The sequence below is a fragment of the Electrona antarctica genome (genome assembly GCF_951216825.1).
Source record: "Electrona antarctica genome assembly, chromosome: 14".
NCBI lineage: Eukaryota > Metazoa > Chordata > Actinopteri > Myctophiformes > Myctophidae > Electrona > Electrona antarctica.
Window position 1 is genome coordinate 35,235,653 of NC_136795.1, and position 24,746 is coordinate 35,260,398.

At 41.7% G+C, this 24,746-nt stretch overlaps 3 protein-coding genes across 8 annotated transcripts; all 3 read right to left on the minus strand.

The window, feature by feature from the left end:
• Window positions 1–306: 306 nt before the first annotated feature.
• On the minus strand, window positions 307–3,816 carry ndufa4a (NDUFA4 mitochondrial complex associated a). 2 transcript variants are annotated; one of them, XM_079519460.1, is made up of 4 exons: window positions 3,656–3,816; window positions 2,568–2,656; window positions 2,032–2,092; window positions 307–552 (listed from the first exon to the last, which is right to left on the minus strand). In XM_079519460.1, the coding sequence occupies exons 1-4, from the start codon at window positions 3,695–3,697 to the stop codon at window positions 496–498; spliced, it is 249 nt and encodes an 82-aa protein (XP_079375586.1). In that variant the 5' UTR covers window positions 3,698–3,816; the 3' UTR covers window positions 307–495. The 2 variants fall into 2 exon arrangements, with proteins under 2 accessions (XP_079375586.1, XP_079375587.1); XM_079519461.1 differs by having other exon boundaries at window positions 2,568–2,652; window positions 3,652–3,805.
• Window positions 3,817–5,300: 1,484 nt separating this feature from the next.
• slc35b1 (solute carrier family 35 member B1) lies at window positions 5,301–12,807 on the minus strand. 3 transcript variants are annotated; one of them, XM_079519438.1, is made up of 10 exons: window positions 12,688–12,807; window positions 11,904–12,187; window positions 11,296–11,399; window positions 10,263–10,393; window positions 10,099–10,129; window positions 9,421–9,578; window positions 8,272–8,398; window positions 6,956–7,062; window positions 6,023–6,176; window positions 5,301–5,888 (listed from the first exon to the last, which is right to left on the minus strand). In XM_079519438.1, the coding sequence occupies exons 2-10, from the start codon at window positions 12,029–12,031 to the stop codon at window positions 5,842–5,844; spliced, it is 987 nt and encodes a 328-aa protein (XP_079375564.1). In that variant the 5' UTR covers window positions 12,032–12,187; window positions 12,688–12,807; the 3' UTR covers window positions 5,301–5,841. The 3 variants fall into 3 exon arrangements, with proteins under 3 accessions (XP_079375564.1, XP_079375565.1, XP_079375563.1); XM_079519439.1 differs by having other exon boundaries at window positions 11,904–12,159; window positions 12,688–12,767; XM_079519437.1 differs by lacking the exon at window positions 12,688–12,807 and having other exon boundaries at window positions 11,904–12,537.
• Window positions 12,808–12,912: 105 nt separating this feature from the next.
• fam117aa (family with sequence similarity 117 member Aa) lies at window positions 12,913–23,455 on the minus strand. 3 transcript variants are annotated; one of them, XM_079519363.1, is made up of 8 exons: window positions 22,836–23,455; window positions 21,104–21,252; window positions 18,287–18,386; window positions 18,011–18,120; window positions 16,299–16,412; window positions 15,787–15,994; window positions 15,478–15,652; window positions 12,913–15,384 (listed from the first exon to the last, which is right to left on the minus strand). In XM_079519363.1, the coding sequence occupies exons 1-8, from the start codon at window positions 22,948–22,950 to the stop codon at window positions 15,171–15,173; spliced, it is 1,185 nt and encodes a 394-aa protein (XP_079375489.1). In that variant the 5' UTR covers window positions 22,951–23,455; the 3' UTR covers window positions 12,913–15,170. The 3 variants fall into 3 exon arrangements, with proteins under 3 accessions (XP_079375489.1, XP_079375488.1, XP_079375490.1); XM_079519362.1 differs by having other exon boundaries at window positions 18,011–18,124; window positions 18,291–18,386; window positions 22,836–23,453; XM_079519364.1 differs by lacking the exons at window positions 21,104–21,252; window positions 22,836–23,455 and adding an exon at window positions 19,079–19,589 and having other exon boundaries at window positions 18,011–18,124; window positions 18,291–18,386.
• Window positions 23,456–24,746: the final 1,291 nt, after the last annotated feature.

The following is a 24,746-nucleotide window of genomic DNA, read 5'->3' on the forward strand; positions in this document are numbered from 1 at the left end:
TGGTATGCATTTATGCAACACTCAAGCAGATAAGGCACTGGACAGTGGCCAAGAATAGTGTCATAAAAAGTGGCAGCTGGGTTAAGGCAGGACAAAGGTGGCATGAGGCGAGTGCAGAGCCCTTATAGTAACATGACCAGAGTATAATGCATTGACTGTAAACAACATGTGGAAGGGCAAGTGTCACAGCAGTGCTGACAGCAATTGTCTGAGTATCCTCGACAGCGAAAGGACGTCTGAGGAATCATGTGATGTAATTTGAAACAAAACTAATGTCTAAAAGGAAGCAAAAAGAAAGGAGACTGATTATTTTCCATTATGTAGGAGACTCCTTAAACTTTATTAGACAACAGAATAAAACAGAATATTGTGCGGTTATTGCCTCTTTACATTCATTTAGTTTAGGGAACGAGTTCAAATTAGGGGAGTGTGATGTGCGTATCACTTGTTCTTTTGTCAAGCCTTTGGTCCAGTTCCCTTCCAGCAGATAAGATCTTAGAAGTCAGGACCATTCTTCTTCAGCTTGCTGTAGTCTTGGTTAACTGAAATAAACTGAGAGAGGGGGGGGGGGGTGCAATAATAAATGTAAGACAAATTCAAAGTTTTAAATAAATCACTTCAAGACCAATAATGCAGAAACATAATGGCACCATGGCTCCATGTATAGTGATGTCAGGTTCTTTGACTATGCATGCACCTCCTGGTACCACAGCACCTCAAAGGCCCTTAAAACTAGGCTCCAGACCTCCCAAAACAAACTAGTCAGGCTCCTACTTGGCCTCACCCCACGAACCCACCTCACCCCTGCCCACTTTGACAGACTGGCATGGCTTAGGGTCGGTGACAGAGTACAGCATCTTGCAATGGGTCTGGTCCACAAGATTCGATACTCCACCAAGATACCCATGTACCTGTGTAGATACTTCCTTAATGTTAACGAAGTCCACACCCACAACACCAGAGGGAGTGCAACGAATCATGTTCAACCCAGATTCGGCACAAACAAGGGACTAAATTCTTTTCGCTCCTATGCCACCAAAATGTGGAACGCCCTACCAACAGTCATTAAGACATGCGAATCCCTTGACTCCTTCAAAACCGCTCTCAAAGGGCACCTACGGATGGCTGCAATTCGAAACTGGCCCCCGTAAAATCTGAATCCCCCCCCACCGCCCCCCCCTTTTTTCCCCTCACTGTATATGTTTTTTTTCCCTTTTTACCTCCATGATGATGAATTCCTGTACTGTTCTTTGTCTATATAGAAGTGTCTATTTGTACGTCTCTAAATGTTTTGATGAATTGAACATGGTGGACCCTGTTGTAAACAAGTGTAATGCTTAATTGGGTCGTCCACTCACAGTTAACAGCCTTTGTATTGAGTTTGTGCTTGAAATGTACTGTAATTCTGCAAACTGTTAATAATATTTTCAATCAATCAAAAAGGTCAGTATATTGTTTTACCGTGAGAACATTCTGTGAAAATAGCACTATGAGCTCACAATGCACTATGATGTGTTGTGATCTTGTGGATCAGATATTGTCGTGAATAGATTTGGTGTACAGGGGACAAAAAGGAGGGGACCTTGTATAGACATACTGTATGGTCTTTAGCAATAAATTAGGAAAGTTATTTTATTTCAACACACAAGAATCCTGTGCTGTGGAGATTTGACTAAAAGTGAATGTCTATAAAGAAAAACAAAATACCATCTATCAAATCACACGCTTGACAATGCTAGTCACTGAAATGTTAAGATAAGTAACTTCATAAGCATAACCAATTTATAGTTGGTTTTTGAACCTCAATCCAATAACAGAGGGCCTGACAGGTTAAGCTCCTGCTCCTAACCTGAACTCGGTGACCAGCTAATTATCATATGTTAACCAGATAAAACCATTTGATGCAGTCATTATCCACAAGCTAGGGAACATTCTTTCTGCCTCTTTTTGGAAAAACGTGATAATAAAAAGCGCATATTAAAACTTTAACAATATATCTGATGACATTCAAGTGTAGCGTCTGAATCTCACCTTGTACTGATCAGTGGGGGCCATCTTGCTCCATGGCTCGGGGTTGTTCTTCCTGTCCCAGCTGTATAAACGGCAAAAGAGACAGGTGAACAAATGTGCCATTCTTGAATCTATACACTGAAAACATTGTACGTTGACGGTAGCAGCGACAAAGCAAACAGGCTACAAGTCATTTCCAATGAAGCTACAAACTGTAGCCTGACACTCGTCGTCACTGTGTTAAAGTGCATGGATGGAGCTGGCTTCAAAATGTTTTCAGTGCTCCAATGACACAATAAAGTGTCAGTCTGACATGTTATTGTTTCACTACTTCCACTCCCCTTCTCTGTTCCATAAAAAGGAAGAAAACATCATTCTTGGAATTTCTTGCCATTAAGCAGTTCTGTGCCATTTAAACCTACTATTTTCATTGACAGTGTGGCTTGAGCTACACTTCAACAGCAACTCAGCAATGAAGCAGGCCATACTTGGTCATGTTGTAGTTTGTCGCTACAGCATCAACTACCCTACTCCAGATGAGAACAGTCCTTCCTTACCAGACTTCAGGGTTCCTGATGGCCAGGCGAGCGAGGTAAGAAAAGCACATTATACCCCCACCAGCAATGAAGATGGCAAGGGGAACTAACTGTTGGCAAAGAAAAAAAACATGGGTAAAGGCCTTCATTATTATGAGTGTAGCTGCTGCTGTAATGAACATGTCATATACTAACACAACAAGCAATAAGATTTAATATAGTATTTGTTACATTTTCAAATAGTACATTTGATTTAGGCTCCTCGACATTCTAATCTATATATAAAAAAGGTAGTATGCTACACATTTACCACCAAGAACCTAATTAAAGTGAATAATTGAAATAATTCATCACGAGGAGCTAGTCCATCGCTAAAGAGGTAAAGAAATGTGACCCAAATACGTTCTGTCCTCAAGTCACCCATTGCCCTTCAAGTTCACACACAGGCAGCTGTCACATGAAGTCGCGGGCCAAAATGTCTTCTACAAGTCCACGCGTTTAATTATGCTACATCATTTGCAGTAATTCTTTGCGATAGCGAATATGAAATGAAATGAAATGAAATCTATATTTACCCAGGGTATCTGGGCTAAGCTCAAGAACTTGTTTCCAGCCAGGCCCTGCTCATAGAACACATTTCATCGTAGTGGTTGATGCCTTGTTCAAGGGCATTTCAGCGGCGATAGTAATAATGTAGCTCTTAAAATGTCATACTGACGATCTGTACACTGTACAGTACACCATTTTGCTAACTAGTATAGCTGCTGCAGCAATGGCCCATTCGGCTAATGCAGAGCCATGGGCTAATGATTTGCCAACAACAGTAATAGACGCTATGACCTGATTTGACTCCAGTCAGCATCAGTTGCCAGAAAACGAACACGACAAACAGTCAAACAATCACATATTATAGAAGGAGTATAAGTAGCTGTTCATAAATATTCGTTTATCTATAGTTAGTGGAGGTCATATAACTAGAACTCGTTAACACTAGCAACTTCCACTAGCTATGCTAGTTAATGCTAACCTAGACAGCAACTCAACACAGTCTGGAATGTCTTCAACAGTGATTGTAGTCGTATTCGTTTAACAAAATAAACAGTACTTACAGCTGGGTGGGTTTTCAGTTGTTTGCCGATTTGGGTCAGCATTGTGACGTTTGCGCTTTGATTATCTCCCGAAAAGAGCAGGATTTTAACCGCGGTCGAGTTATACCTGTCCTGAGTTGACTGCAGTCTGGGATGATGATTATATAGGTATCAATTCAATTTGAGGTTGCAGATCCGGTTTAGAGCGGATATGGTGTGTGTGTGTGCGTGTGTGTGTAAGCGTGTGCGGTGTGCGCGCGTGCGTCTAGTAGGCGGGCTCTATACCGGATCATCTGCAATAGGGCTTTTCCACAAACAATAATCGCCTACATGTGTGGCACTACTGCGTAAAGCCTGCTGACGTGAGGTTATATAACTCTATGGGTTAAACCCTACCAGATCTACAAATAGATTGGCTATTTTCAAACAAAGGCCTATGTTTAGCCATATTATTCAACATCTGTATTTCTACACAACAATTTCACATGACCTGTTAGGTCACGCCCATGTTTAAACTTTAAACCCTGTGTGGGGTGTAATCCATTCATTTATTTTTTACGGTCTATGGTTTAATCACTTTAATCTTTTTTATATAAAATATATACTATAATTGCCCAATGAGAGCTAAAATGCTGATAATTCAAGCCAGGTAGGCGTACTGGTGGTAGCTTTAAATTTAGAGTAGACCCATAATCCAAGAGGGGTCGCTGTTGTGATACAAATCCATGAGCTGCATCTAGTTTCATACTTGGACTTGAACAAACAAGAGACAATAGTTATTAGTCTGGCAGCCGAGGTGGACAGGTGGGAATTGTAGGTATATAGTCTTTTTATTGGTCTAAAATATTGTCTATATACATACATTAATCCACTTGCTGACCGGCTGTCAGTATTGAGCAATTTCTTTTATAGGGGTTTCTTGTGACCCTACCATTAACATCCTATATGGCAGGCAAAAATGTCAAACTTTCCTTTTGCTTTAAGTAGCATGTGACATGTCAAACTATTTTCATGATTCTGAATCCATTCCAGTAGATATTGGATGGATGGATGGATCATGACCTGATGAAGATCAAATAGATCGAAACGTTGTCAGAATTCTCAATAAAGAACGTATTTCTTGTACCTGTGGCTCCATCCAATATCTACTGAAGTTTCTTTAGCCCAGCACCCAGCCTGTCGATGTGTATTCTACGTCCGCTCTGAATCCATTCCAAGCATTAGTTTTGCACAAACTACACTCCTTGGGCTAAAAACAGCCATAGCCACTTGCCCAAATGTGCTGACCTCATTACATTTGTCATGACACCTATGGCTGTTTTTAGCCCAAGGAGTGTTTTTTGTGCAAAACGAATGCTTGGAATGGATTCAGAATCATGAAAACCCCCTAGTTTGACACGTCACATGCTACTTAAAGCATAAGGAAAGTTTGACATTTTTGCTTGCCATGGGATGTTAATGGTAGGGTCACAAGAAACCCCTATAAAAATATTGCCCAATACTGACAGCCGGTCAGACTATATACCAAATTTCCCACTTTAAACAAAAGAAGCCTGTCGTCTGCCGGACTATATAGGTTGGCATCATGAATTAATTAATTTTTCACTTTCCCTTTTAAGTAATTTTCCACTTCTGGAAAAAGAATCAACTGCAAGATTGAACAGAGAACAGTGAACATAATTAACCATTTATATTTGATGAGAATGACATTACATGGTTTGTTTAAGACACTGTTTAAGACACTGTATTTCTACTGACAATTTATTGTAAACTCCATTCAGTAGCTTGTTTTATATCAAAGAATAACTAGCAAAATCTTTGTAACACAGACATGTATATTGAAATGTATTGAAATGTGTTGTCTTCCATCTTTTTTTCCAAATATGTTGTCATCCATTCAATATTCTTCCACAAAGGCATGATATTTGTTGAACTAATTGGGCATGTTATGGCCTCCGTCTACAGTCCAGTTTGAAAAATAATGTATTTTCAACACATACAAAGTATGCTATATACAATATAAGATAGAGTTGGAAAACTATTGGGCTTTGCCCTTCAACTTAAAAAAATAAAAAACATCTGAAACAAATCATAGGCAAATTTGCCTATACTGGATGTCATATGAAAATAAGATCCTGGCTTTAGAGTGATGTCAGCCTTAATGTTCCTCCTGTTTATTGTCGTCTTCGCCACATGTTCCACTTGCTTTAGTGTTTCTTTGGGCCCTTCCCAAATTTGGCATCCAGTCCAAGACCTTAAATGAGAAAACATATTAATAAGGTCGAGCATTTTAACATTAAAGGCAAGCCAATGTTATTTTTTTTTCTTTACATTTGTTTTCATTTTAAGATAAAATCCAAAAAATATATGTTTAGTGTTAATTCTTACCAAGGAACACCAGGACTGTTCCGACCCACTGCATGGAATTGATGACGTTTCCAAACAGAATGACAGAGCCGAGGATGGTGAAAAACTTCCTTGTGGTGGTAACGATGGAACAGGTGAGAGGCCCGAAGTACACCACTGTCATGAAGATGAAGGTCTAGAGGAGGAAGGGATGACATTTAAGATTATCAGAGGATGCTCCCACAAACATACATTTAAGTAAGTTTCTCACAACAAAACTGTAATGGAAAATATGAATTTACAAAAAAGTATATTTCATTTACTTCATTCATCCATCCTGCTGTAATATTGCTGTTATAATATATATAACATATATAGAAGTTAATGGTATTTGAAGTGAACACAGACAGCTTCAGGGGATGGTGATCATTCTGACTTCACTACCCTAAAAAGGCTTTGGCCATATTGTATGAACAACCCCCTGTTTACAGCTGTCATCTTCTCTGTGTTAAATGCCTAATGCCTTGGATGGTTAAAAGTCACTGTGAGAGACACGTAGCGGTGATTGGAAGGACAAAGCAGAGGGCAAGAGGACTTGGCACCAGCTCAGTAGCCTTGTAGTTTCCGCCCTGAGACTGGGAGACCGGGGTTCCCCCGGGGTTCGATCCCCGGCCGGGTCATACCAAAGACTGTGAAAAATGGGACCCAATGCCTCCCTGCTTGGCACTCAGCATCAAGTGTTGGATTGGGGTACGTCCCTGCAACATACTAGCGTCATGTCCAGGGGATGTACTTGTACATCAAGCTGCCTCATGCTACAGAAACAGGAGATAGGCTCCTGCTCTTTGGGCCCCATGGCTTAGAAAGAAAGACGGATGGCTAACAGTATACCAGTCATGTGATTTAGATCATCATCACCCCCCCAACACACACACACACAGTCAATCACTCAAATGCATGTGCATGCATACACACCTGGCCCAAAGCACTGGTTAATCCAAACAGAACAATGTTGTAGATGATACTGGGAAAGCGTTCTGTAAAGCTCAGAAACTCCCACACCTCCCCGGTCGTCAATACCGCTGAAAACAATGTGTCAACAGAAATGCATGTCAATCTCATCAATCTGAAATACAGAAATACACAGATGTTATGTTTAAATTTAACTCAACTGCGGCTGTCATTTTAAATTGCATTCAATTCAATCTGATTACAAAGTGTGGTCGCAGGGCGCTACCTAGTGGCAGCAGTTAAATGAAGCATCACTGGGGAAAAAATGAATTGAAAGAGATTTTTTTTAATGGGGTGAAAGAGGAGGAGAATTAGAGCAATGGATGCATTTCCACGCACAGTGCACACAGTCACAGCAGGGTTAAGGTCGTCTCTGAGCCAACAGCTGGCTTCATTCTCTCATTATCATATAATATAAATAGGTGCCAGACTTTCAAGACCCCAACTGTGTTCTGTCTAGGTTTATAACTGGATATAATTTTGTCTGGCCCTGTCTGGTTAGGGACGGGTAAAAATAATCACAATTGCAATCTATGAAAAGTCTGGAAGCCGCCAATGAATTGCAAGTTCAGATTATCCTTATTATTATTTACCCGAGATGATGGGCAGGCCAGATCACCACTCAAACATTGTAAGATGGGGTTTGTACTTTGTATGTTTTCCTCTTGTCCGAGTCTTTATGAAATATGCATGTAAATGACCCTTGGATCTCTCAAATTAAAACATTACTTTATTCAGACACAGATTGTTGTTGATGTTGAATTGATCTTCTGTAGGGCAATGGCAGCCCATGCAATGCTTTCCAAAATATGTCAGAAATTGGCAGTGATCCTCCTTGATTACATTAATAATAGTTTATTACTTACAGCTGAATGAAATTGTATTTCCTTGTGACTACCTAAATAGTCATGTATGCAGAATAGCATGGCAGCACGCACATCCAAACAATGGTTTGGATATGTAAAGGGTTTATTACCGCCAAAACTGAGGAAGAGCCAACCAAAAATGACACTTTTGCTGACTCAAATGTTCTAGGACTGCAAGAGAATCTCATAGTTGTGTTTGCACCCTTGTCTGTTCCCTATCATGGGAATGGACAATAATCTGACGGAAAAGCAAATATTTCCCATTGAGATCGATCGTGTCGTGTTAATGGCCCATCTCCAGCATTAAACAACCTGATTTATACATTGTTAGTTAGTCAGAGAGAGACAATAGAGGGTGCTATGAAGTAGTAGTAGTAAGCCATCCATGTTTGGCAGAGAAGGTAGTTGACTTACCGATCCCCAGCACCAAGGTGGACCATAAGTTAATGTTCAGCATCATGTGATAGGGACTCGTCTGGAAGCGAGCCCTCATGTGGTCCTGGGCCACACCAGTCAAACCGTCCATTGTAAGAGAGAGCAGCTATGACATGGGGAGGATACTTTCAGATCAGTATTCCTTTAATGTTGGACATTTCATGGACATACAACAATAATTGTTAGTGAATGAGTGGCGCACTATGAACTTGTAGGTCTGCTATTTTTGAAAAATCGTAAAAATGCGGCACAAATCTTTGAATATATATTCTTTCAGAGCGAACGTTTTTTTTATTTCGACGTCAGGCCTGAATGGGTTAAGGTGCATTCACAAATAATAGCAGGAAAAGTGCTGCGGTTTTCCGATCATGTTATGAACATGCCACGTTCTGCAACTTGTGTTTTTGGACGGTGGTACCCTAGGGTCCCTTACAAGTTAATCCACTCTCCAATAGACACAGCTGTACCACTGTCTGTTCACAGACACCCACGGGGTCACTTGAGTGTTGATATGTTTCAAAGATGCATAGAGTAGCAATAGGAGACTGCGGAAACGTGTGCAAAGCAGTGTTAATTGGCGTTGCCGTTAAGTATTTTTTAAAGTTTTGGCTTCCTCACTTCCCATGTCCCGCACCGTTTTGTTTTTAATGCTGTTGTGTCGTGGGTCTATTTAATAACTCCTGTTATGGCCCGATCTTTGCTTTGGTTAATTTCAAAATAAGAAGAGGACATGTTTCCTCTTTAAAACGGTTTCTAAAATGTCTAAGCCCAGATACAGCAACATGCAGCTAGCCAGTCTATACTACCTTTATATGAATCCGCTGGAGCCCCCCAATGTGGCTCTCACTCCAAAATGAGTTTGACACCCCAGCGGATGTTTTTCTATTATTGATGACGATGTTTAAGATATAGCCTTATCAGGGTAAAAATTGTGTCACCATACAATTCTGATCCAGGGAAAGCCCAAACACACAGTATAACCACGCCTCATGCAGGGGAGAGAGCTTCTCATTATCCCCACACAGTTTTTTCTTTTTCTGAGAATTCTGAATTTCAAATTGATGTGCTCACAACTCAATTTCTTTAACTGTCTGGTTGATTAAGTGGTGATGTGAAGAGTGCACTCACCAGCAAAATCTCACCAAAGCCGAATATATGGTCATCTGTAGTTGTACTCTTGTTGGGTTTGTAGAGGAACAGAGCCACGCCAGACACAATCAAGAGCACACACAGGTACTTGGCCAGGGGGTACCTCTTCTTCAGTATAGTCACACCAAGGATCATCACTGAAAGAGCAAGCACACCAGAATATAACACACAGCTTTAAGCACACAGGAATATAACACACAGCTTTAAGCACACAGGAATATAACGCACAGCTCTAATTTAAGCACACAGGAATATAACAAACAGTTTTTTAGCAACGTCAAAGGTCTGGGTACATTATCATATCATTAGCCCTGAGAGTGGAACATACGGTACATAGATAAGGCACTTAAAATGTGTGAGTTAATCTATGAGCAACAAGAGATGACCTTCAGTAGAACGCATTGATAACATAGCATGATACTTTCCACACATGCTCACCATACGGAAAACCAGTCAGTGCAATTTTTTCCTTGACCTGTCTGTGCGTGTGTGCGTTTGTTTGTTTATTTATAGTGACACTGCTTTCTTCAAAAAGCAAAAGATTATGGTAAAAGTATGGTAGCAGTCTAGAGCAACAAGTAATACACATGAATCCCCTCACACCTACACTGCTCACTCAAGCACACATATAAATTGATATCAAGATCTCAAGCATACCTGGTATGGGCTTGCACGACTTCCCCAACACCTACAGTTTCACATGAAAGAGTCATTCACAGTCCAAGACAGCACAAAATTAGATATTAAATGATATACAGTCAGGAGGGTTTATCTAAATGAACATACTGTATCCTCTATCCAATCTAATTAGACAGGCTCACCTGCGTTGGGTAGTTGACATACAGTAGGGCAGAGTTACTGGACACCATAGCACCAAGATAGGACAGGGAACACAAGCCATAGAGCCAGCTCTCGGTGTGGTCCGGTCTGGAGCCCTCAAAGAATTGGATCACTGAGGATGAAGAAGGGGAATGGAGGAAAAATGGTCAAACATAATATGCCGCTGACTTTAAATGTATGGATGGAAACCTTAAATTGTAGTTTCAGTTAAGCTTTTCCAGAGTCCTATACAAATGTCAAAGGTCGTAGTGAAAATTACACCTCAGTTCTCCCTCAGAGGCTATAATGTGGTTAGCCGCAATTTGCAACTCTAGATTTTTTTACAATGGGATGAATCTAGAGTTGCAATACCCTCCATTGACTCCCCACTCATCCAATTTGGTTTGTGATCTGCTTGTCTTAAACAACATTAAACTCACAAACATTGCAGCTGTAGTCCAAGCTTGAATTATCCTCTTTCAATATGCCGAGCTTGTTTTTCATAAAAATCCCCCGTAGACATGTTATGAGCTACTTTCTGTCAAGACATCCTCTGCTGGTGATTCTTTTTCGAAGTGTTGCAGTTTGGAAGCACTCGTTTTTGTTAACGGGTCGCGCTGCTGCCTCCTGCATTATGTGCAAATTCGAAACGGGTGGTACGCAGGGCCGTTCAGTGACTTATGACGAGTGCTTCCAAACTCCAGCACTTAGAAAAAGAATCACCTGCACAGAATTTCTTGACAGAAAGTAGCTCATAACATGTCCACGGGGGATTTTTATGAAAAACAAGCTCGGCAGATTGAAAGAGGATAATTCACGCTTGGACTACAGCTGCAATGTTGGTGAGTTTAACGTTGTTTAAGACAAGCAGATCACAAACCAAATTGGATGAGTGGGGAGTCAATGGAGGGTATTGCAACTCTAGATTCATCCCATTGTAAAAAAATCTAGAGTTGCAAATTGCGGCTATAATGTGGTGTCATGCTTCCTGGTCCCTGTGGTTATTCTTTACACCATGTACTACTCAGTACTCACAGAGTTTAGCAAACACAGAATTGATGACACACTGGATGAAGACCAGTGTTTGGGCAAATCGGAAGTTCTCCTTCTTGTCACCTTCGCCATATTGTCCCCGGGTGCTGAATGACAGAAAGAAACAGCAGTGATTATGACCACAGGTAGCAATGGTAAAGAAAATGAGTTACAGGAATCTAAATGTCATATAATAACAATATGTTAAGTGCAATGTACAGTTTCAAGAGCAGCAGACACTGGTTACACAAGTCACCATATGTAACATGTAATATAATCTCTGTCCCTCTAGTGACCTCGGCAGTAACAGACCATGTGTCATGCTATTACATACTGTAGTGTAGCTATTGAAACATGAACAACACATTTGGTTTGACCAACACAGTAAAATCCTTAGTATTTATCAATTTGTATCTGATAGTGACAGTGTGCAACATGTAACCCAATGGACTCTCACGACTCGTGAGTCCATTGGGTTACATGATGATGTGGCACACTGTCACTATCAGATACAAATGTCAGATTTTGATTTTACAGTCCATTCATTTGGTTACATGTGTACAGTTAAAGTACACTCTGATTTAGCAATGTACCACTACCTGGCAACTTACATGGTCTCCTGCAATATGCCGTAGTAGAAATAACAAACGAAGACCCCCAGGAAACACACGGCGAATCGGACGCGTTCGTTTTGTAGCACCGATGCGGGCTTTATCCCGGCTCCCTTCCCCGCTGCCATGCTGTCTTCTATGACGGTCAGTCCGGGTATGGAAACCGATACTGCTCCTCCTCCGGTCCCTGCCAGGCCCCTCAGACCCACGTCCCGCTCCACAATAATGGTGCTGCGTTACCCCCAAGGCAACGGGGCTATAGCATAAACAACAACAGCTCAACCCTGTAAAAACAGCCGTGCACCATTAACGTTCAGTCTGAGGAGCTGCTGCACTGACAAACTACGACATACTATCATGTCATCATTGTTTGTTAATCCATTCCATTTATTTTATATACCACGGTACCACCTACAGACCGGCACGCTAACAGTTACTGCTCCTGGGCATGCGTTGTTTAGAAATAATAACACCACCCTGCTAGGTATATTCATAAAAACGTAAAATACCCTAAAGGATAAGTATCCGTAAGTATCAGGTTTTCATCTGAGATTGCAAAGTGGTGGTGTAGCGTCATAAGAACTGGTTTCGGAAAGTGGTGTCAACAACCAGGCCTGATCTTTCATTAGGACCCTAAGATACATTTTAAACAAATATATGTATAACGAAGACTACGCGTTACAGCGTGATCTCGTATTAAACTATTTTACGAACAAACAGTCAGAATCTTGACACATTACTTTTGATATTTACAAATTGGCGATATTAATTTGTAAGGCATTACCAGGTCAGCTATTTGAAATGTGAGTGGACCTTCCATCGAAATGTCGCATTGTTTTTTGTCGTCCTCGGATGTGGAGAAATGCCATTGGCCCAAATGCAGGTCTAACGCCCCATTTTCGACCAATCGCGTAGAGGAGTTAGGAAAAAAGGCGGTGCTTAAACTTAAAAAACACAACTACACGTGTCACAGGATAGATGACAACAAAGAAAGCGGCATCGATTTCCATTTCCGTTTAAGTTTTATTTTCCTTAAAGTCAAAGACATTTAAACCACATTCACTCATAGACGAAAAGAATTACACAAATACATCAGACCCAACCAACCACTACAAAATGCAAATAATGGCAACATATAAGCCGCATTTCATTTTTTAACATTGCATAGAAACCGGTCTGATAGAAACAGGCTGATAGGTGGGGTGACTAAACTGGGCAGAAAAATAAAACAAGAACAACTGGATCAAAGAATAGAATGAACAGACTCACTGGTGTCGTATATGCCAATCCCACTACTAGGATCATGGAATTAGCTTCAATTGTTATGTGGTATTTAGGTAGTTATGTTTGGAATGTCTGATAATCATGTCATAACATCATTACATCCTGAAATACTCAATTTTTGTCAAGTGAGAACATTTTTGTGTCAGCCTGGATTGAGAAATACTAGCTTTTATTTTTGTATCATCCCGTTTGTAAATAATACATCATGGAAATGTAAACATGACAATGTAAATGAAAACATCATATAATATTAATAAGATTGTATTATCATGAAAAGATCTGCCTATCTTATACTCGAGTACAAAAATAGCATTGTCAGTGTCCCTTTTCCTTAAAATATCTTCTTAGAAATTAATATAATATACAAAAACACCACAAAATACAAGTCCTATGAAAACAGAAAATATATCTTGCCAATATTTTATCTAAAAAAAAAAAATGCAATAACAAATCCACTGAGTATTTATGTCATTCATTCATTGGTGATGTTTGTTTCTATAAAACTATGTTGGAAAGTTGTCCATCTAAACTTCAGTCTTGTGTTGCCAGACGATCAGAGATCTCCACCTACTGATTCTAAATGCAATGTATTTGGTGGAACAGCCCATAACAAAGCTAAGCCCACTGCTTTGGAAACCATCAGTCACCACATCAATATTAAGGCCAGGGCCACCCTAAAGACATTGGATTGGTTCTGTAATGCATTTTTTATTTTATTTAGCTCCATCACAGCTTCCACACGGTTTTAGCCAACAACAAAAGCAGCTGGTAGATTGTCCTCGGTCTCCATTGAGTGTTTAGACTGACTTGTGAGTTTAATCTAAACTTAATGTCAAGGTGTTAATGGCAGACAGCCATCTATAAATGCACCAAGTCTCTGTCTGTACGCGTGTACGGCTGTAATCCACGTAACTCGGGAACCATTCGCCCCACCGACTTCAAAGTTGACACACACGTTCCACACCCCCACAGGGAGTGCAGTGCCCGGTGTCGACCCGCGGTTGTCCAGAACCGAGACAAAAGGCCTCTGCCCGGGCTCTGCACCTGATCAGAGCCATCTAATAGAAGAGTTGCGATATTGAGGGGGCAGAAAACAGCCCATGAACGGGCTGTACTCGCGCGAGCCCATAGACTCCAATGCATTCCGTAAACTTCCGGTTGTCCCCATTCAATAGAAGTCTATGTAGAAGAGCCGCCATTGGACTGGCCCCATGAAGTGAAAGGAGTTTGCGTAACTCTGTCTTACTCTATGGCTCTGCACCTGATCACCCCTATATATCCATATCTGGAGCTGGCCTGTTCTGACATCATGATCTGCATAGACTCCATATTTGGGCATGCCAGACAAAGAACTCCATGTATGGGCATAAAAGGGACACAGACATAATGACTGGGTAGGGCAACTTGTATCGTTCCAAGTAGGCCAGTGCCCAACTCCACTCTAGTTATAAACAAAACTTCACTAGCAGATAGCTGTGCCTCTGCAGCATAATGAAAGGCAGAGTAAAAATGCTATTCAAATGTATCAAAGATCATTAATGTAAAATATTGAGTATCTGTATAAAAAACAAACAAAAATCACTAATTTTGTGATTTCCATAATATAGAGCTAGCCTAGGTCATGACGCATACATAGCAACAATTCAAGTGCTGATGGAACCAATATCAGCATTGAGTCCATGTCTCTGGTAAGTAAATAATCATTAAGATCGATCAAACCGAACCTTTCTTAACATCAACCAGTGAAGTATAACAATAGAAGTCGTCATATGTTCTGTTTCAATTGCTGTTTTTTTTATCTGAATGAACATGACTTTACAGTCGTAATGGACAAGATGACAATGAGTATCCAGTATCCATGACAATGAGAATCCATCGACAATCCTGAGCGGAAAATAATAATTATTCTCCATCACCAAGGGCATTTCCAGGTGTTGTTTACAGTGCTGTTTAGTCCAGATGGTTCTGTACTCAGATGTCCTCCTACTGCATGCCCAGCTGTCTGGTAGGAGAAGCTTGACCTGGACAGCCCGTGACAGGAGAGACTGACAGGCCACGGAAGAGAAGGTCCATAGAAGGTAAAAGGGGCTTCAGCAAATTGACAGGGCAAAAAGCTGAGCCCCCATAAGGGGTAAAGTTAACCTTTTTAGGGTCAGGGCAAGATGGCTGGATGGAAGACTCCGCCTTGCATGGAGACCTGCAGGTAGAGAGAGGTATTCGATTACTCTGATCATGACAGAAACATCAAAATGTTCACCAAGTTGTTTATCAATATACAGTATTTACTTACATTGCCTCTTCACAAACACAAACTCGCTCACAGCCCTCTGGTGGCTCTCTCTGGAAGCAGTAGCTCTTGTTGGGACGTGGGGAAGCAGAGGAGGCTTGCAACAGAGAGGGAAGGAGAGCTACTGGAGGAGGTGATGGTGAAACCGAAGAGCACAGCGTCTCACAATCCACCAGCTCTGCACAAAAAGGGACAAACTAAACATGACTTTTGTGAAGAAAAAAATATAACGTTTCTATCTTAACCCAACTTAAAGTCCCATTTAAGCATCCATCACACAATCAAACAAAACAAACAGTTGTGTCCTCTAACCTGGCCCGCCCATGGGACAAGGAGACAAAGGCGCTGGACGTGGGGACGGTGATGGAGACAGAAGGGAGAGGTCCTCCAAGGCACATGGAGACTGAGATGGAGAGAGGAGGGGGGGATCCATGGGGGCCGGCGATGGGTCACTCTGGGATCCACTGCTACATCGTTGGGCAGGAACAGGGGCCCTGTGGCCATCTGGGACATCCAAAATCTGAAACATCCAGGATAAATGGGATTGATTGACAAATCGAGTGGCAGTGAGTTTAACGTAGTTTAATGTCATTTAATGCAATCAGATAGGACTTTTCTGTTTGGATGTATGGGCTGTCAAGGCCAGAAAGTCGTTTTTTTGCCACTCAGTAGGCGTTCCCACATAACTTCCAGGTATGATAATGAGGTCACACGCATACCCCTCTATTAAGATTACAAAAGAAAGGATCGCCAAATGTGATACACAGTAGTTTGCGTTCTGCAAGTTGTGAAAGAGGGTTGAAAGAGTAGCTCCCAGCTCTAACCTCATTCTCATCAGGCTTCTCAGACACAAACACCTCCTCCAGCTCGAGGTTCAGACCTTCAACGCTACGTCTGAGCCGCGAGGCCAGTCTGTTCAGGGGAATCAGGGGCAATGTCTGTGGGAAAAAAATAAATAGGACTAAAGCAATAGTACAAAGTCAACTTTTGTTGCTACTGTCATGTTTCTAGCCAAAAAAGAAAAAAAGTAGATTTGAATTAATTATCAACATTTTAATTACTTTGGAAAAAATGTAAACAGATCTAAGATAAAGCCATTAGTGGGAAAGGGCCTATGATTATATACAATATATGGTCAACGCTGTGAATAGACAATGTAATCAAATGTATTGACATGGTGGTGAGGGAGCTGTAAATAAAAGATCAGTTGGGAATACACATGGTCTTGTCAGTGATTATGTTCTGGCTGCGCTTGTTCCATGTGGTATGTTAGTTTCAAATTGTCAAATTGTGATATCATGGCACATGATAGTGACAGTTGACACCAGTTCCTAAGAAAAGCACTGCTGTTTTTTATAGCCCTGTTGCTAGCTTCTGCCAGCTCTTTCTATGAACTCCGCTTAGCAACAGCAATTGTTAACCGCCCTGTTATAGCACCACCATGAGGCTAATTTGAAAAATGTGGGGCAGAGGTTCTTTGGCCTATTGGGAGTGTGGGTGCAACATTTCATGCCAATTGGTTCAAAGGTGCCGAAGATTAGCTGCTCACAGACACGGATGGATGGACAGGAGCAAAAACATGGTCCCGCACACAGTCTTCACTTACAAGAGTAGTTTATTAGGCTACAAATCAGGCTGACTGATGAAGGGTGTGCAGACCGAAACGTTGTAGCCTAATAAACTGCTATTGTAAGTGAAGACACTGTAGCCTGGCTAATAAGCCTCATATCACACTGTCGCACAGGCTTATTAGCCAGGCTAAAGACACTGCGGGACATTTTCTTCATGGAGACAACAATGATAAATAAAGGCTAAAATCAATTGCTTGAAAAAGAAATCTTCCGTTTCGGACCACAAATTTACATTTTGGTGCCTCCCCAGCCCAGCAAATGTTGAACCATGTTGAACGTCAAGTGTTGCATTGAATTCGTATGGAAGCAGTGTACGTGGGTTCCAAACAATACAGTTGGTGATCTACAAGGGATTGTACCAGACTTTAGACCAGGTCAGAGGTGTTCTAAAGTGCAATCGCTTTCAGACTCTCACTTTTATTGAATTTTATTTGTTTCATTTTCCCCAAAACATTAAAAAATAAATGAAAAAAGTAATAGAAAAAACGCACAGCCCCATCACGTATGAGGGCAGTACGAGTCACTCACCAGATCCAAGGACGGGTGTTTTCGATTAATCTTAATCTATCAAGTTTGAAGTTACAATGTGTTTGTACTGTGTAATAATAAGGGGGCGACGGGCGTGTCTGATAAAAATTAATATCAAATATTTAAATACTGAATAAAGCAACTTAAAAACTAGACGATAAAATTACCCAAATTTGTTTTGAAAGTGAAATATCCCTTTAAGTGGTACTAATCATAGTCGTATATAAACATTAAAAAAACGTTGTGCTCATTCGTTGCTATATAATAAAGAAGAAAATTTGCTTCTCAATAATTTGGCTATAAGTCGGTTATTGGTTCTAAATATTGGTTTTGATATATTTTGGTTAATTGCCCATACCTAATTGTGGGTTGCATACCTGAGTGGTTCCTGCCGCCTGGTTTCCAGGTAGGGGGTGGGAGGGACGATCCAACCCCATTGGAGGGGGGGCATGTCTGGAGCGCTTCTGCAACTGGTGTCTCAGCTTGGCTACCTGAGGCCACAGTAGAGTGAAAAGTTGGTCAGGAGCAGTTTTTTTTAAAGGATAGTGGTAAAGAAGGGGTTGAAACAGGATGAGAAATCACCGGTGGGGAGCACAGTGTTTGCACCGTCAAATCTGTGTGTACGATATATACATATAAAATAATAAAAGTACATGCCTCCTTCAAGTGTTCTGCATTTCCCCATGACGCTGAGCGTTTATGTCCACCAGCAGTCCTTCTTCCCCGGGTCTCCCCTGACCAAGAGCTCGGTGTCTTTAGAGAAACCAAAGATGCAATTTTTACAGTGAGATTTTTATGTATAAAACATTAATATGAAGTGACTAATCAAAGTATTTAACATTCGGTGACTTTGGTCCAGTAGGTATGAAACTGCTTGAGTAAGTTTCATTTGTGATCATTCTGGCAATCGGTAGGATTAACTTTCTTGAGGCCCCGTTGCGAAGAAAAACATTTTGTCAATGAAACCCAGTCAACTCTAAACAGCACTAAAGCTACTTTGAATGTAGGACAGACGTGGTGTTCTTCCACAGCTGTCTCTGCACACCTGCCTCCCAACAGCTGTGCAGAGGCAGGCAACGAGAAAAAACACAGACTGCCACTCAGCAACGCCATAAAAACACATGCAACTATCAGCGTTCAACAAACTTGCGCGCGCGCGCGCACACACACACACACACACACACACACACACACACACACACACACACACACACACACACACACACACACACACACACACACACACACACACACACACACACACACACACACACACACACACACACACACACACACACACACACACACACACACACACACACACACACACACACACACACACACACACACACACACACACACTTTTGTGCCAATCGCATCATTACCGTCCTAGTTTCTCTCAAGAGAGGGCTGAGAAGCCACACCTAACGGAGGAATGTTCATACCGACTTCTTGACATTGACTCTTGATCCTTTCACGGCAGCCGCTGGAATGAGCGCTGCTGGCTGTTGCGCGGAAGGGGTTGAATGGTGGCTCATCCTCGTTCTGAGCTGAGCGAGAGTCAGACCCTGCAGTGCAATCCAGTTCCTCTACACTTCTAGTCAACTGCTGCACACCCTTAGCGCTACTGTATGCAAGGGGTTCTGTTCCAGTCAATGTCAAGGCCTGTGTCACACATGAGCCAATCTCAGCGAGAATAAAGCACGGCAACGCTCACACACCATTGCATGGCTAGGCTATGTCCTCGGCGTCTTCTGTGGCCAATATCCAACCTGTCCCCTGGGTATCAGCCCTCAGATCTCTCTTCTCATCTTTTTATAGGTTCATGTCCTCACCAGTCAGAAACACCATCTTACTAAAAGCTGATGACACAACTCACTACAAGAGGGAATTGTATATTTAAGTCTAAAACAAGGACGCCATCTTCTACCCTGTAGTGGGCTTCTAATCAGACAGCCTGGCTAAATAAGTGAGAGTGACGTTGGTGTAGAGTTACAACCAGCCCTGCCCAACCCCCTCCCTCTTCCACAAAACATGAACATGGGGGGGATCATGGGACATGAACCTATAAAAAGACAGACTCAATAAGGTGACAGAACGTTCAGTGTGGCAGAGCTAATGTTTCAACGACTGGCTCTGCCTTATGTTTGAAACTATTAAAACAATATGAAAAACAAAATGAATATTCATAGACTCATCTTATATAGCCAGGTTAAGTCATCTTAAATTTGGAAAAACTCAGAAAAGCTCTACTGCCAAGTATAAGGGTCATGTATACAATATCTTGGCAGGACAATAAGAACAGTAATGATGAGAACAGCATAGAACAATGACAATAAAGAATAACAATTAACATTGGACTACATGACATACTGTATCTGGAGATTCGTGACAAAGATCGCCCATAAACAGGACATTGCAAAACATATACATCAGTCTCGACTCTCGACCCAGCACTGACAATCAGCTAGACAACTGTGCATGCTTGATGCATGGTTGTGCCATGTGTGAAATCATAATCAGTCTTGCCGTCTTAGCATCGCTTTCATATGGCTGTATGCTCTATGCCTCTATCCTATACTTGCATGAGGTTTTCTGAATAACAGAATAAAGGTGGCGTTCCATCTGAGGAAGGGATATAATGGCAATAATCAGTTACATCAACAGACTTAATGAAGAGAAACTATGCCAGGAGGCTCAGTGCTGGGAGGGGCGACGGTGGTGTGTGTGCCGTGGGTATGCGTGCATGTGTGTGTGCAAGGATCTGGAGCGTGCTGGGGGATGGGGTGTCTGTATAATGAGGTCAGGAGGAGTCTGTTCTCCACAATGGAGGCAAAGGGGTTTGTTCGGGTTAAACTGTGTCGAGAATGAAGATGTAGCTGAGAGCTGGGAAGGTTAGCGGGGCCTTTTGTGCACTAGTTAGGGGTAGATACAGTTGGGGGGGAGGCAGCAGAGCTTGGTTCTAAAGAACAAAACATCTAGTTCCAGTTCGCTGCCTTTTGCTCAAAGCGTCAAACTGGAACCGCTAAACACCTGCATAGACCATTTCAGATACTGTAGCTTAGAAATCTTTAAGACAAGCAATAAGTAGAACAATTGTTTTATACTGAATTACCTGATTTCATAGTGATTTTTTTTCTAGGGATCAGTTGAGGTCAGGTGAAATGAAATGAAATATTTACCCAGGGTATCTGGGCTCAAGAACTTGTTTCCAGCCAGGCCCTGCTCATAGAACACATTTCATCGTAGTGGTTCAATGCCTTGTTCAAGGGCACTTCAGCGGTGGTAATTTTAACGTGTCGGACCGCTGATTCGAACTGGCGACCTTCCGGTATCAAGACCGCTCCGCAATCCGTTCGGCCACCGTTGGTGTCAGTGATATTGCCATTTGAACAAAACAGCAAATAGCATAGGGACTGCAAAAGGTCAAGAAAGAAATTTGTGGGATTTAACTGACAAACTGAGCCCACCTGTGTTGCCTTGTCATTGACACAGTTAACGGCTGGGCTCTCCGACTCCTTGGGCCACTGTCCCAAAAGATATGGTCCAACAATCGCATCCAAGGACAGGGTCCGGCGGATCGTTGGTTTCGGAGGACGAGACTTGGTCCTGTCAGCTTCTGGAGAGATAAATAAACATATTGAACAGATATTATATAACTGTATAGTCACCAAACAATTTGTATCTGCGTAAGGACCATGAACTCACCCAGGCAAACTCATTCATGTAATAACGTGTTGGTTACGACGACAATCAAAATAAATCTGAATAAAAATCATGTGAAGTGATGGGCGCTCTTACAATTTGCGTCCTCACTTTTGTCTTCAATGTTTGTGTATACACACACTTTTGTCTTCAATGTTTGTTTACAGTATATTGAAATTGTTTATTTGGAATACCCCTTGAGATACAATATCTCGTTTTCGAGAGGGTCCACAAGTATAGTCGCACAGTATACAGTCAGTACAAGGTAATTACAAGTAATTACAGTACAAGGTAATTAACAGAAAATAAAAAAGGAAAATAAAAGAAAACAAAACAAAACACAAAACAAACAGTTACAAAACACAAAACAAAACAACAAAACAGGAAAAGTTGTTCAGTCACATACCCTCAAAGCTGGACATAGGAGGGGCTAGCGCCCCTCAAAAAGAGTTGAAGTATCTGTGTACACCAGCTAAGAAGCCTAAGCAACAGCAGTGGTAGTTGTGTAAAAAATAGCTGTCCCCTTAGGCTACCCCTGAGGGCCTGCAGTGGAAGTAGGTGTCTGTATGTTGGTGGCTCTTTGTAATCTCTGACAGGTGTGAGCCATGTTGCTGAGCTTAAAGCAAATCTGTCTGCAGACTTGCTGCTGCAAAAGCCTGGCAACAGTTCCCAAAGGCCACTATATCTGCCCCCAACCCACCCCCACAGGCACAGACAGACCAACTTGTGTGAGCGCGCGCGCGCACACACACACACACACACACACACACACACACACACACACACACACACACACACACACACACACACACACACACACACACACACACACACACACACACACACACACACACACACACACACACACACACACACACACACACACACACACTTCCGAGAGGGTAGCCAGGATGTATAAATAAACACCATAGCATATACACTTGAGTTTCATGGTTACAGTCAGACACATGGGAATGACAGGGCAACCAGGACAAAACAAAGAGCCCTTTAAACCTGCTGCTTTGCTGGCATGGCACATGCAACAGAGATCACAGGAGGTCAGAGTGCAAAGTGGTGATTGAGTATCCAAATTACACACAAACTGTCTTTCTAGTGGCGTTAAGTAAGTACTTCTCCTTAAATGTTTACAAATGCAAGTGGGTTAAGTTGACAACTGAGCTTGCCACAACTTTGTTTTAAAACATTTCAACATGCACTGACTACACTAGATCATGTAAACAGACAAGCCCCTGTGCGGGGGTGGGGGTTCTGGGGGGGCTAAGGAGTAATATCTTCTAGGCCTTGGCCCTTGGGAAATAGATCATTCAGAGTTTCAGACTGCATGTTATCGAGAGTTTCAGACTGTTATCGACCAGACGTCTAACAGCAAATCAGACGTGACAGCAAACGAAAGTAATACAATAAAACAACTTAAAAGCACATTCGTGAATTGAACAAACAAAGACGTTTTGATTATGTTTTGGTGTATATATTTACCTGGCTTGGCATCTTTGCAGAGCAGTGCTTTATTGTGGAGCTGGAAGGGGACAGTAGCTCGAAGAGGCTGTAAGCAGTTGTTGCCCCCCCGACCCGCTCCACTTCTGCCCGACATCCCCCAACTGTCTGTCTGCCGACCACTCTTTCTTTACAACTTCAGCAAAGAAGGGACTGGACTGGAGTTTTGAAGGAGTGCTTTATTTTTCACCTCTTCTTAGTCTTCTTGTACGGCGATTCAGTTTACAACAGGCTTTTAACTTCAAGAGTATTTTCGGGTGATTATCCAAAATGATGGGTTAGCGTTAGCTAGCCAGCTAAGAGCCTTCTTTTGTGATTACCATGATTTCCTCTCATCTTCTTCGGAACCTAAAAGCTGAACTGAGTGGTTCTTGTTATTAATGGAGCGCATATCGTACAATATAGCCTACATAGTAAGGCAAAGCGCGCACACACACAACAACAAAAAAATACCTGAGCTAACTATTCACTTCAGTGATGCAAAAGCATGTACACTGCTGCCCCTTGTGCAAAGTGACAACACAAGAGCTCAGCTCAACCTCTCTGCAATAATACTATATAATTCCTAGGGGCGATGCGAAGGGCAAAATCTTTATCCGGTTGGCTACTACAGAGCTACTACTTGATACTTATTGGTCATAAGAACTATCTGTCTCTTAGGTAAGCCCCCAAAGCTTGGGAGTTCCCACCCACTTGTTGAAATTCTTTCCACCAGTTAGTGTGGTGCAGCTGGGGCATGCATGCATGCTGCACCTCCTCTTCAAACCCCCTCAAGGAGGGGAGGTCTGATGCTGCTGCCTGGATCAAGTTCTGTTCGGCCTAGTAAACTGGGGCTTTCACACAGTATTCTCCTGGGTGCAATATCAGCGTTATAACAGAATACCTACTTTGTACAAGTAAAGGCTGGTTTATAGGCTACAGCAACCATAATAGTAAATACATCTTGTAGGACATTTTATAGTAGGCCTACCTAATGAACTGAACACATGTCATTAGAGGTTAGTGGACTCACTGGACTGACACCAAAACAATACAACAAGCTTTCTTTTGGGCTTCAGAATATTGCTCGTTTTCATCTAAACATGCAAAATAGCAACTCTGACTGTACAATTTAAAATACTACTGTGTCTGGATGTATCCTAGCATGTATAGTTAACATCATTTATCAAAACCGTATTCAAATGTGTAGAGAGCCTGTGTTAATACAACTTTAGAACTTATAGAAAATGGTTTGTATTTCTAGTAAGTGTTCTGCATTCCGGTATTTGGCCGTGGTCACAGATTAGTATTTTAAATGTTTCAATGTTTTTAAAATTTTCAAGATTTTAAAATAGCCAATATTGAAAGTGGTTAAACTGATTTTGATGCCATATAACTAATTTCGCTGGTGACCCCTAGAACCCCCTCAAGGACCCCTGGAGGTCCCCTGACCACACTTTGAGAACCACTGGTCTACATTTCTACATTTTGAGAACCACTGGTATGCATTCCCAAATGGTATGCATTAGGCTAAATTGTCTGCATTCAATTGCCCTTATCCAAAACGCTTTACAATGTACCTTACATACAATACACACACACTGATGGTTGGAGGCAACTATGCAAGGCATTAATTTCTTCTCAAGAACATTTCGACACTAAACCAGGAACCTTGCAGGTCCCAGATAGCCGCAGGGGTACTACAAACATCCAACCACAGAGCCAGTGAATATAATAACAGGATATTGTGTTTCAAATACATTTCTGAATACATTTCTGAGCGACGTGACTGTATTTTATTTCCTGTACTGTATTTGAATACTACTTCTCAGGAAATCGATGTGTGTGGAAAATCCCCAGCTGTGGACTATTTAGTTCACCCTTGAAATTTATGATGGACCCTATTTTTTGTTA

Bases quoted from the DNA above. Each gene is read 5' to 3' on its own strand.
- slc35b1 (XM_079519438.1), bottom strand. From the start codon at position 12,031: ATGGCAGCGGGGAAGGGAGCCGGGATAAAGCCCGCATCGGTGCTACAA. The intron at 10,130-10,262 runs GTGAGCCTGTCT...GTGAAACTGTAG, and splicing joins ATGTCAACTACCCAACGCAG to GTGTTGGGGAAGTCGTGCAA. The intron at 5,889-6,022 runs GTAAGAATTAAC...TTCTCATTTAAG, and splicing joins AACAGTCCTGGTGTTCCTTG to GTCTTGGACTGGATGCCAAA.
- ndufa4a (XM_079519460.1), bottom strand. From the start codon at position 3,697: ATGCTGACCCAAATCGGCAAACAACTGAAAACCCACCCAGCT. The intron at 2,657-3,655 runs GTAAGTACTGTT...CTTTGCCAACAG, and splicing joins AACTGAAAACCCACCCAGCT to TTAGTTCCCCTTGCCATCTT. The intron at 2,093-2,567 runs GTAAGGAAGGAC...CCGTTTATACAG, and splicing joins ATCAGGAACCCTGAAGTCTG to CTGGGACAGGAAGAACAACC.
- fam117aa (XM_079519363.1), bottom strand. From the start codon at position 22,950: ATGTCGGGCAGAAGTGGAGCGGGTCGGGGGGGCAACAACTGCTTACAG. The intron at 21,253-22,835 runs GTAAATATATAC...TTATCTCTCCAG, and splicing joins CTGCAAAGATGCCAAGCCAG to AAGCTGACAGGACCAAGTCT. The intron at 15,385-15,477 runs GTAAGTAAATAC...CTCTACCTGCAG, and splicing joins TGTGTTTGTGAAGAGGCAAT to GTCTCCATGCAAGGCGGAGT.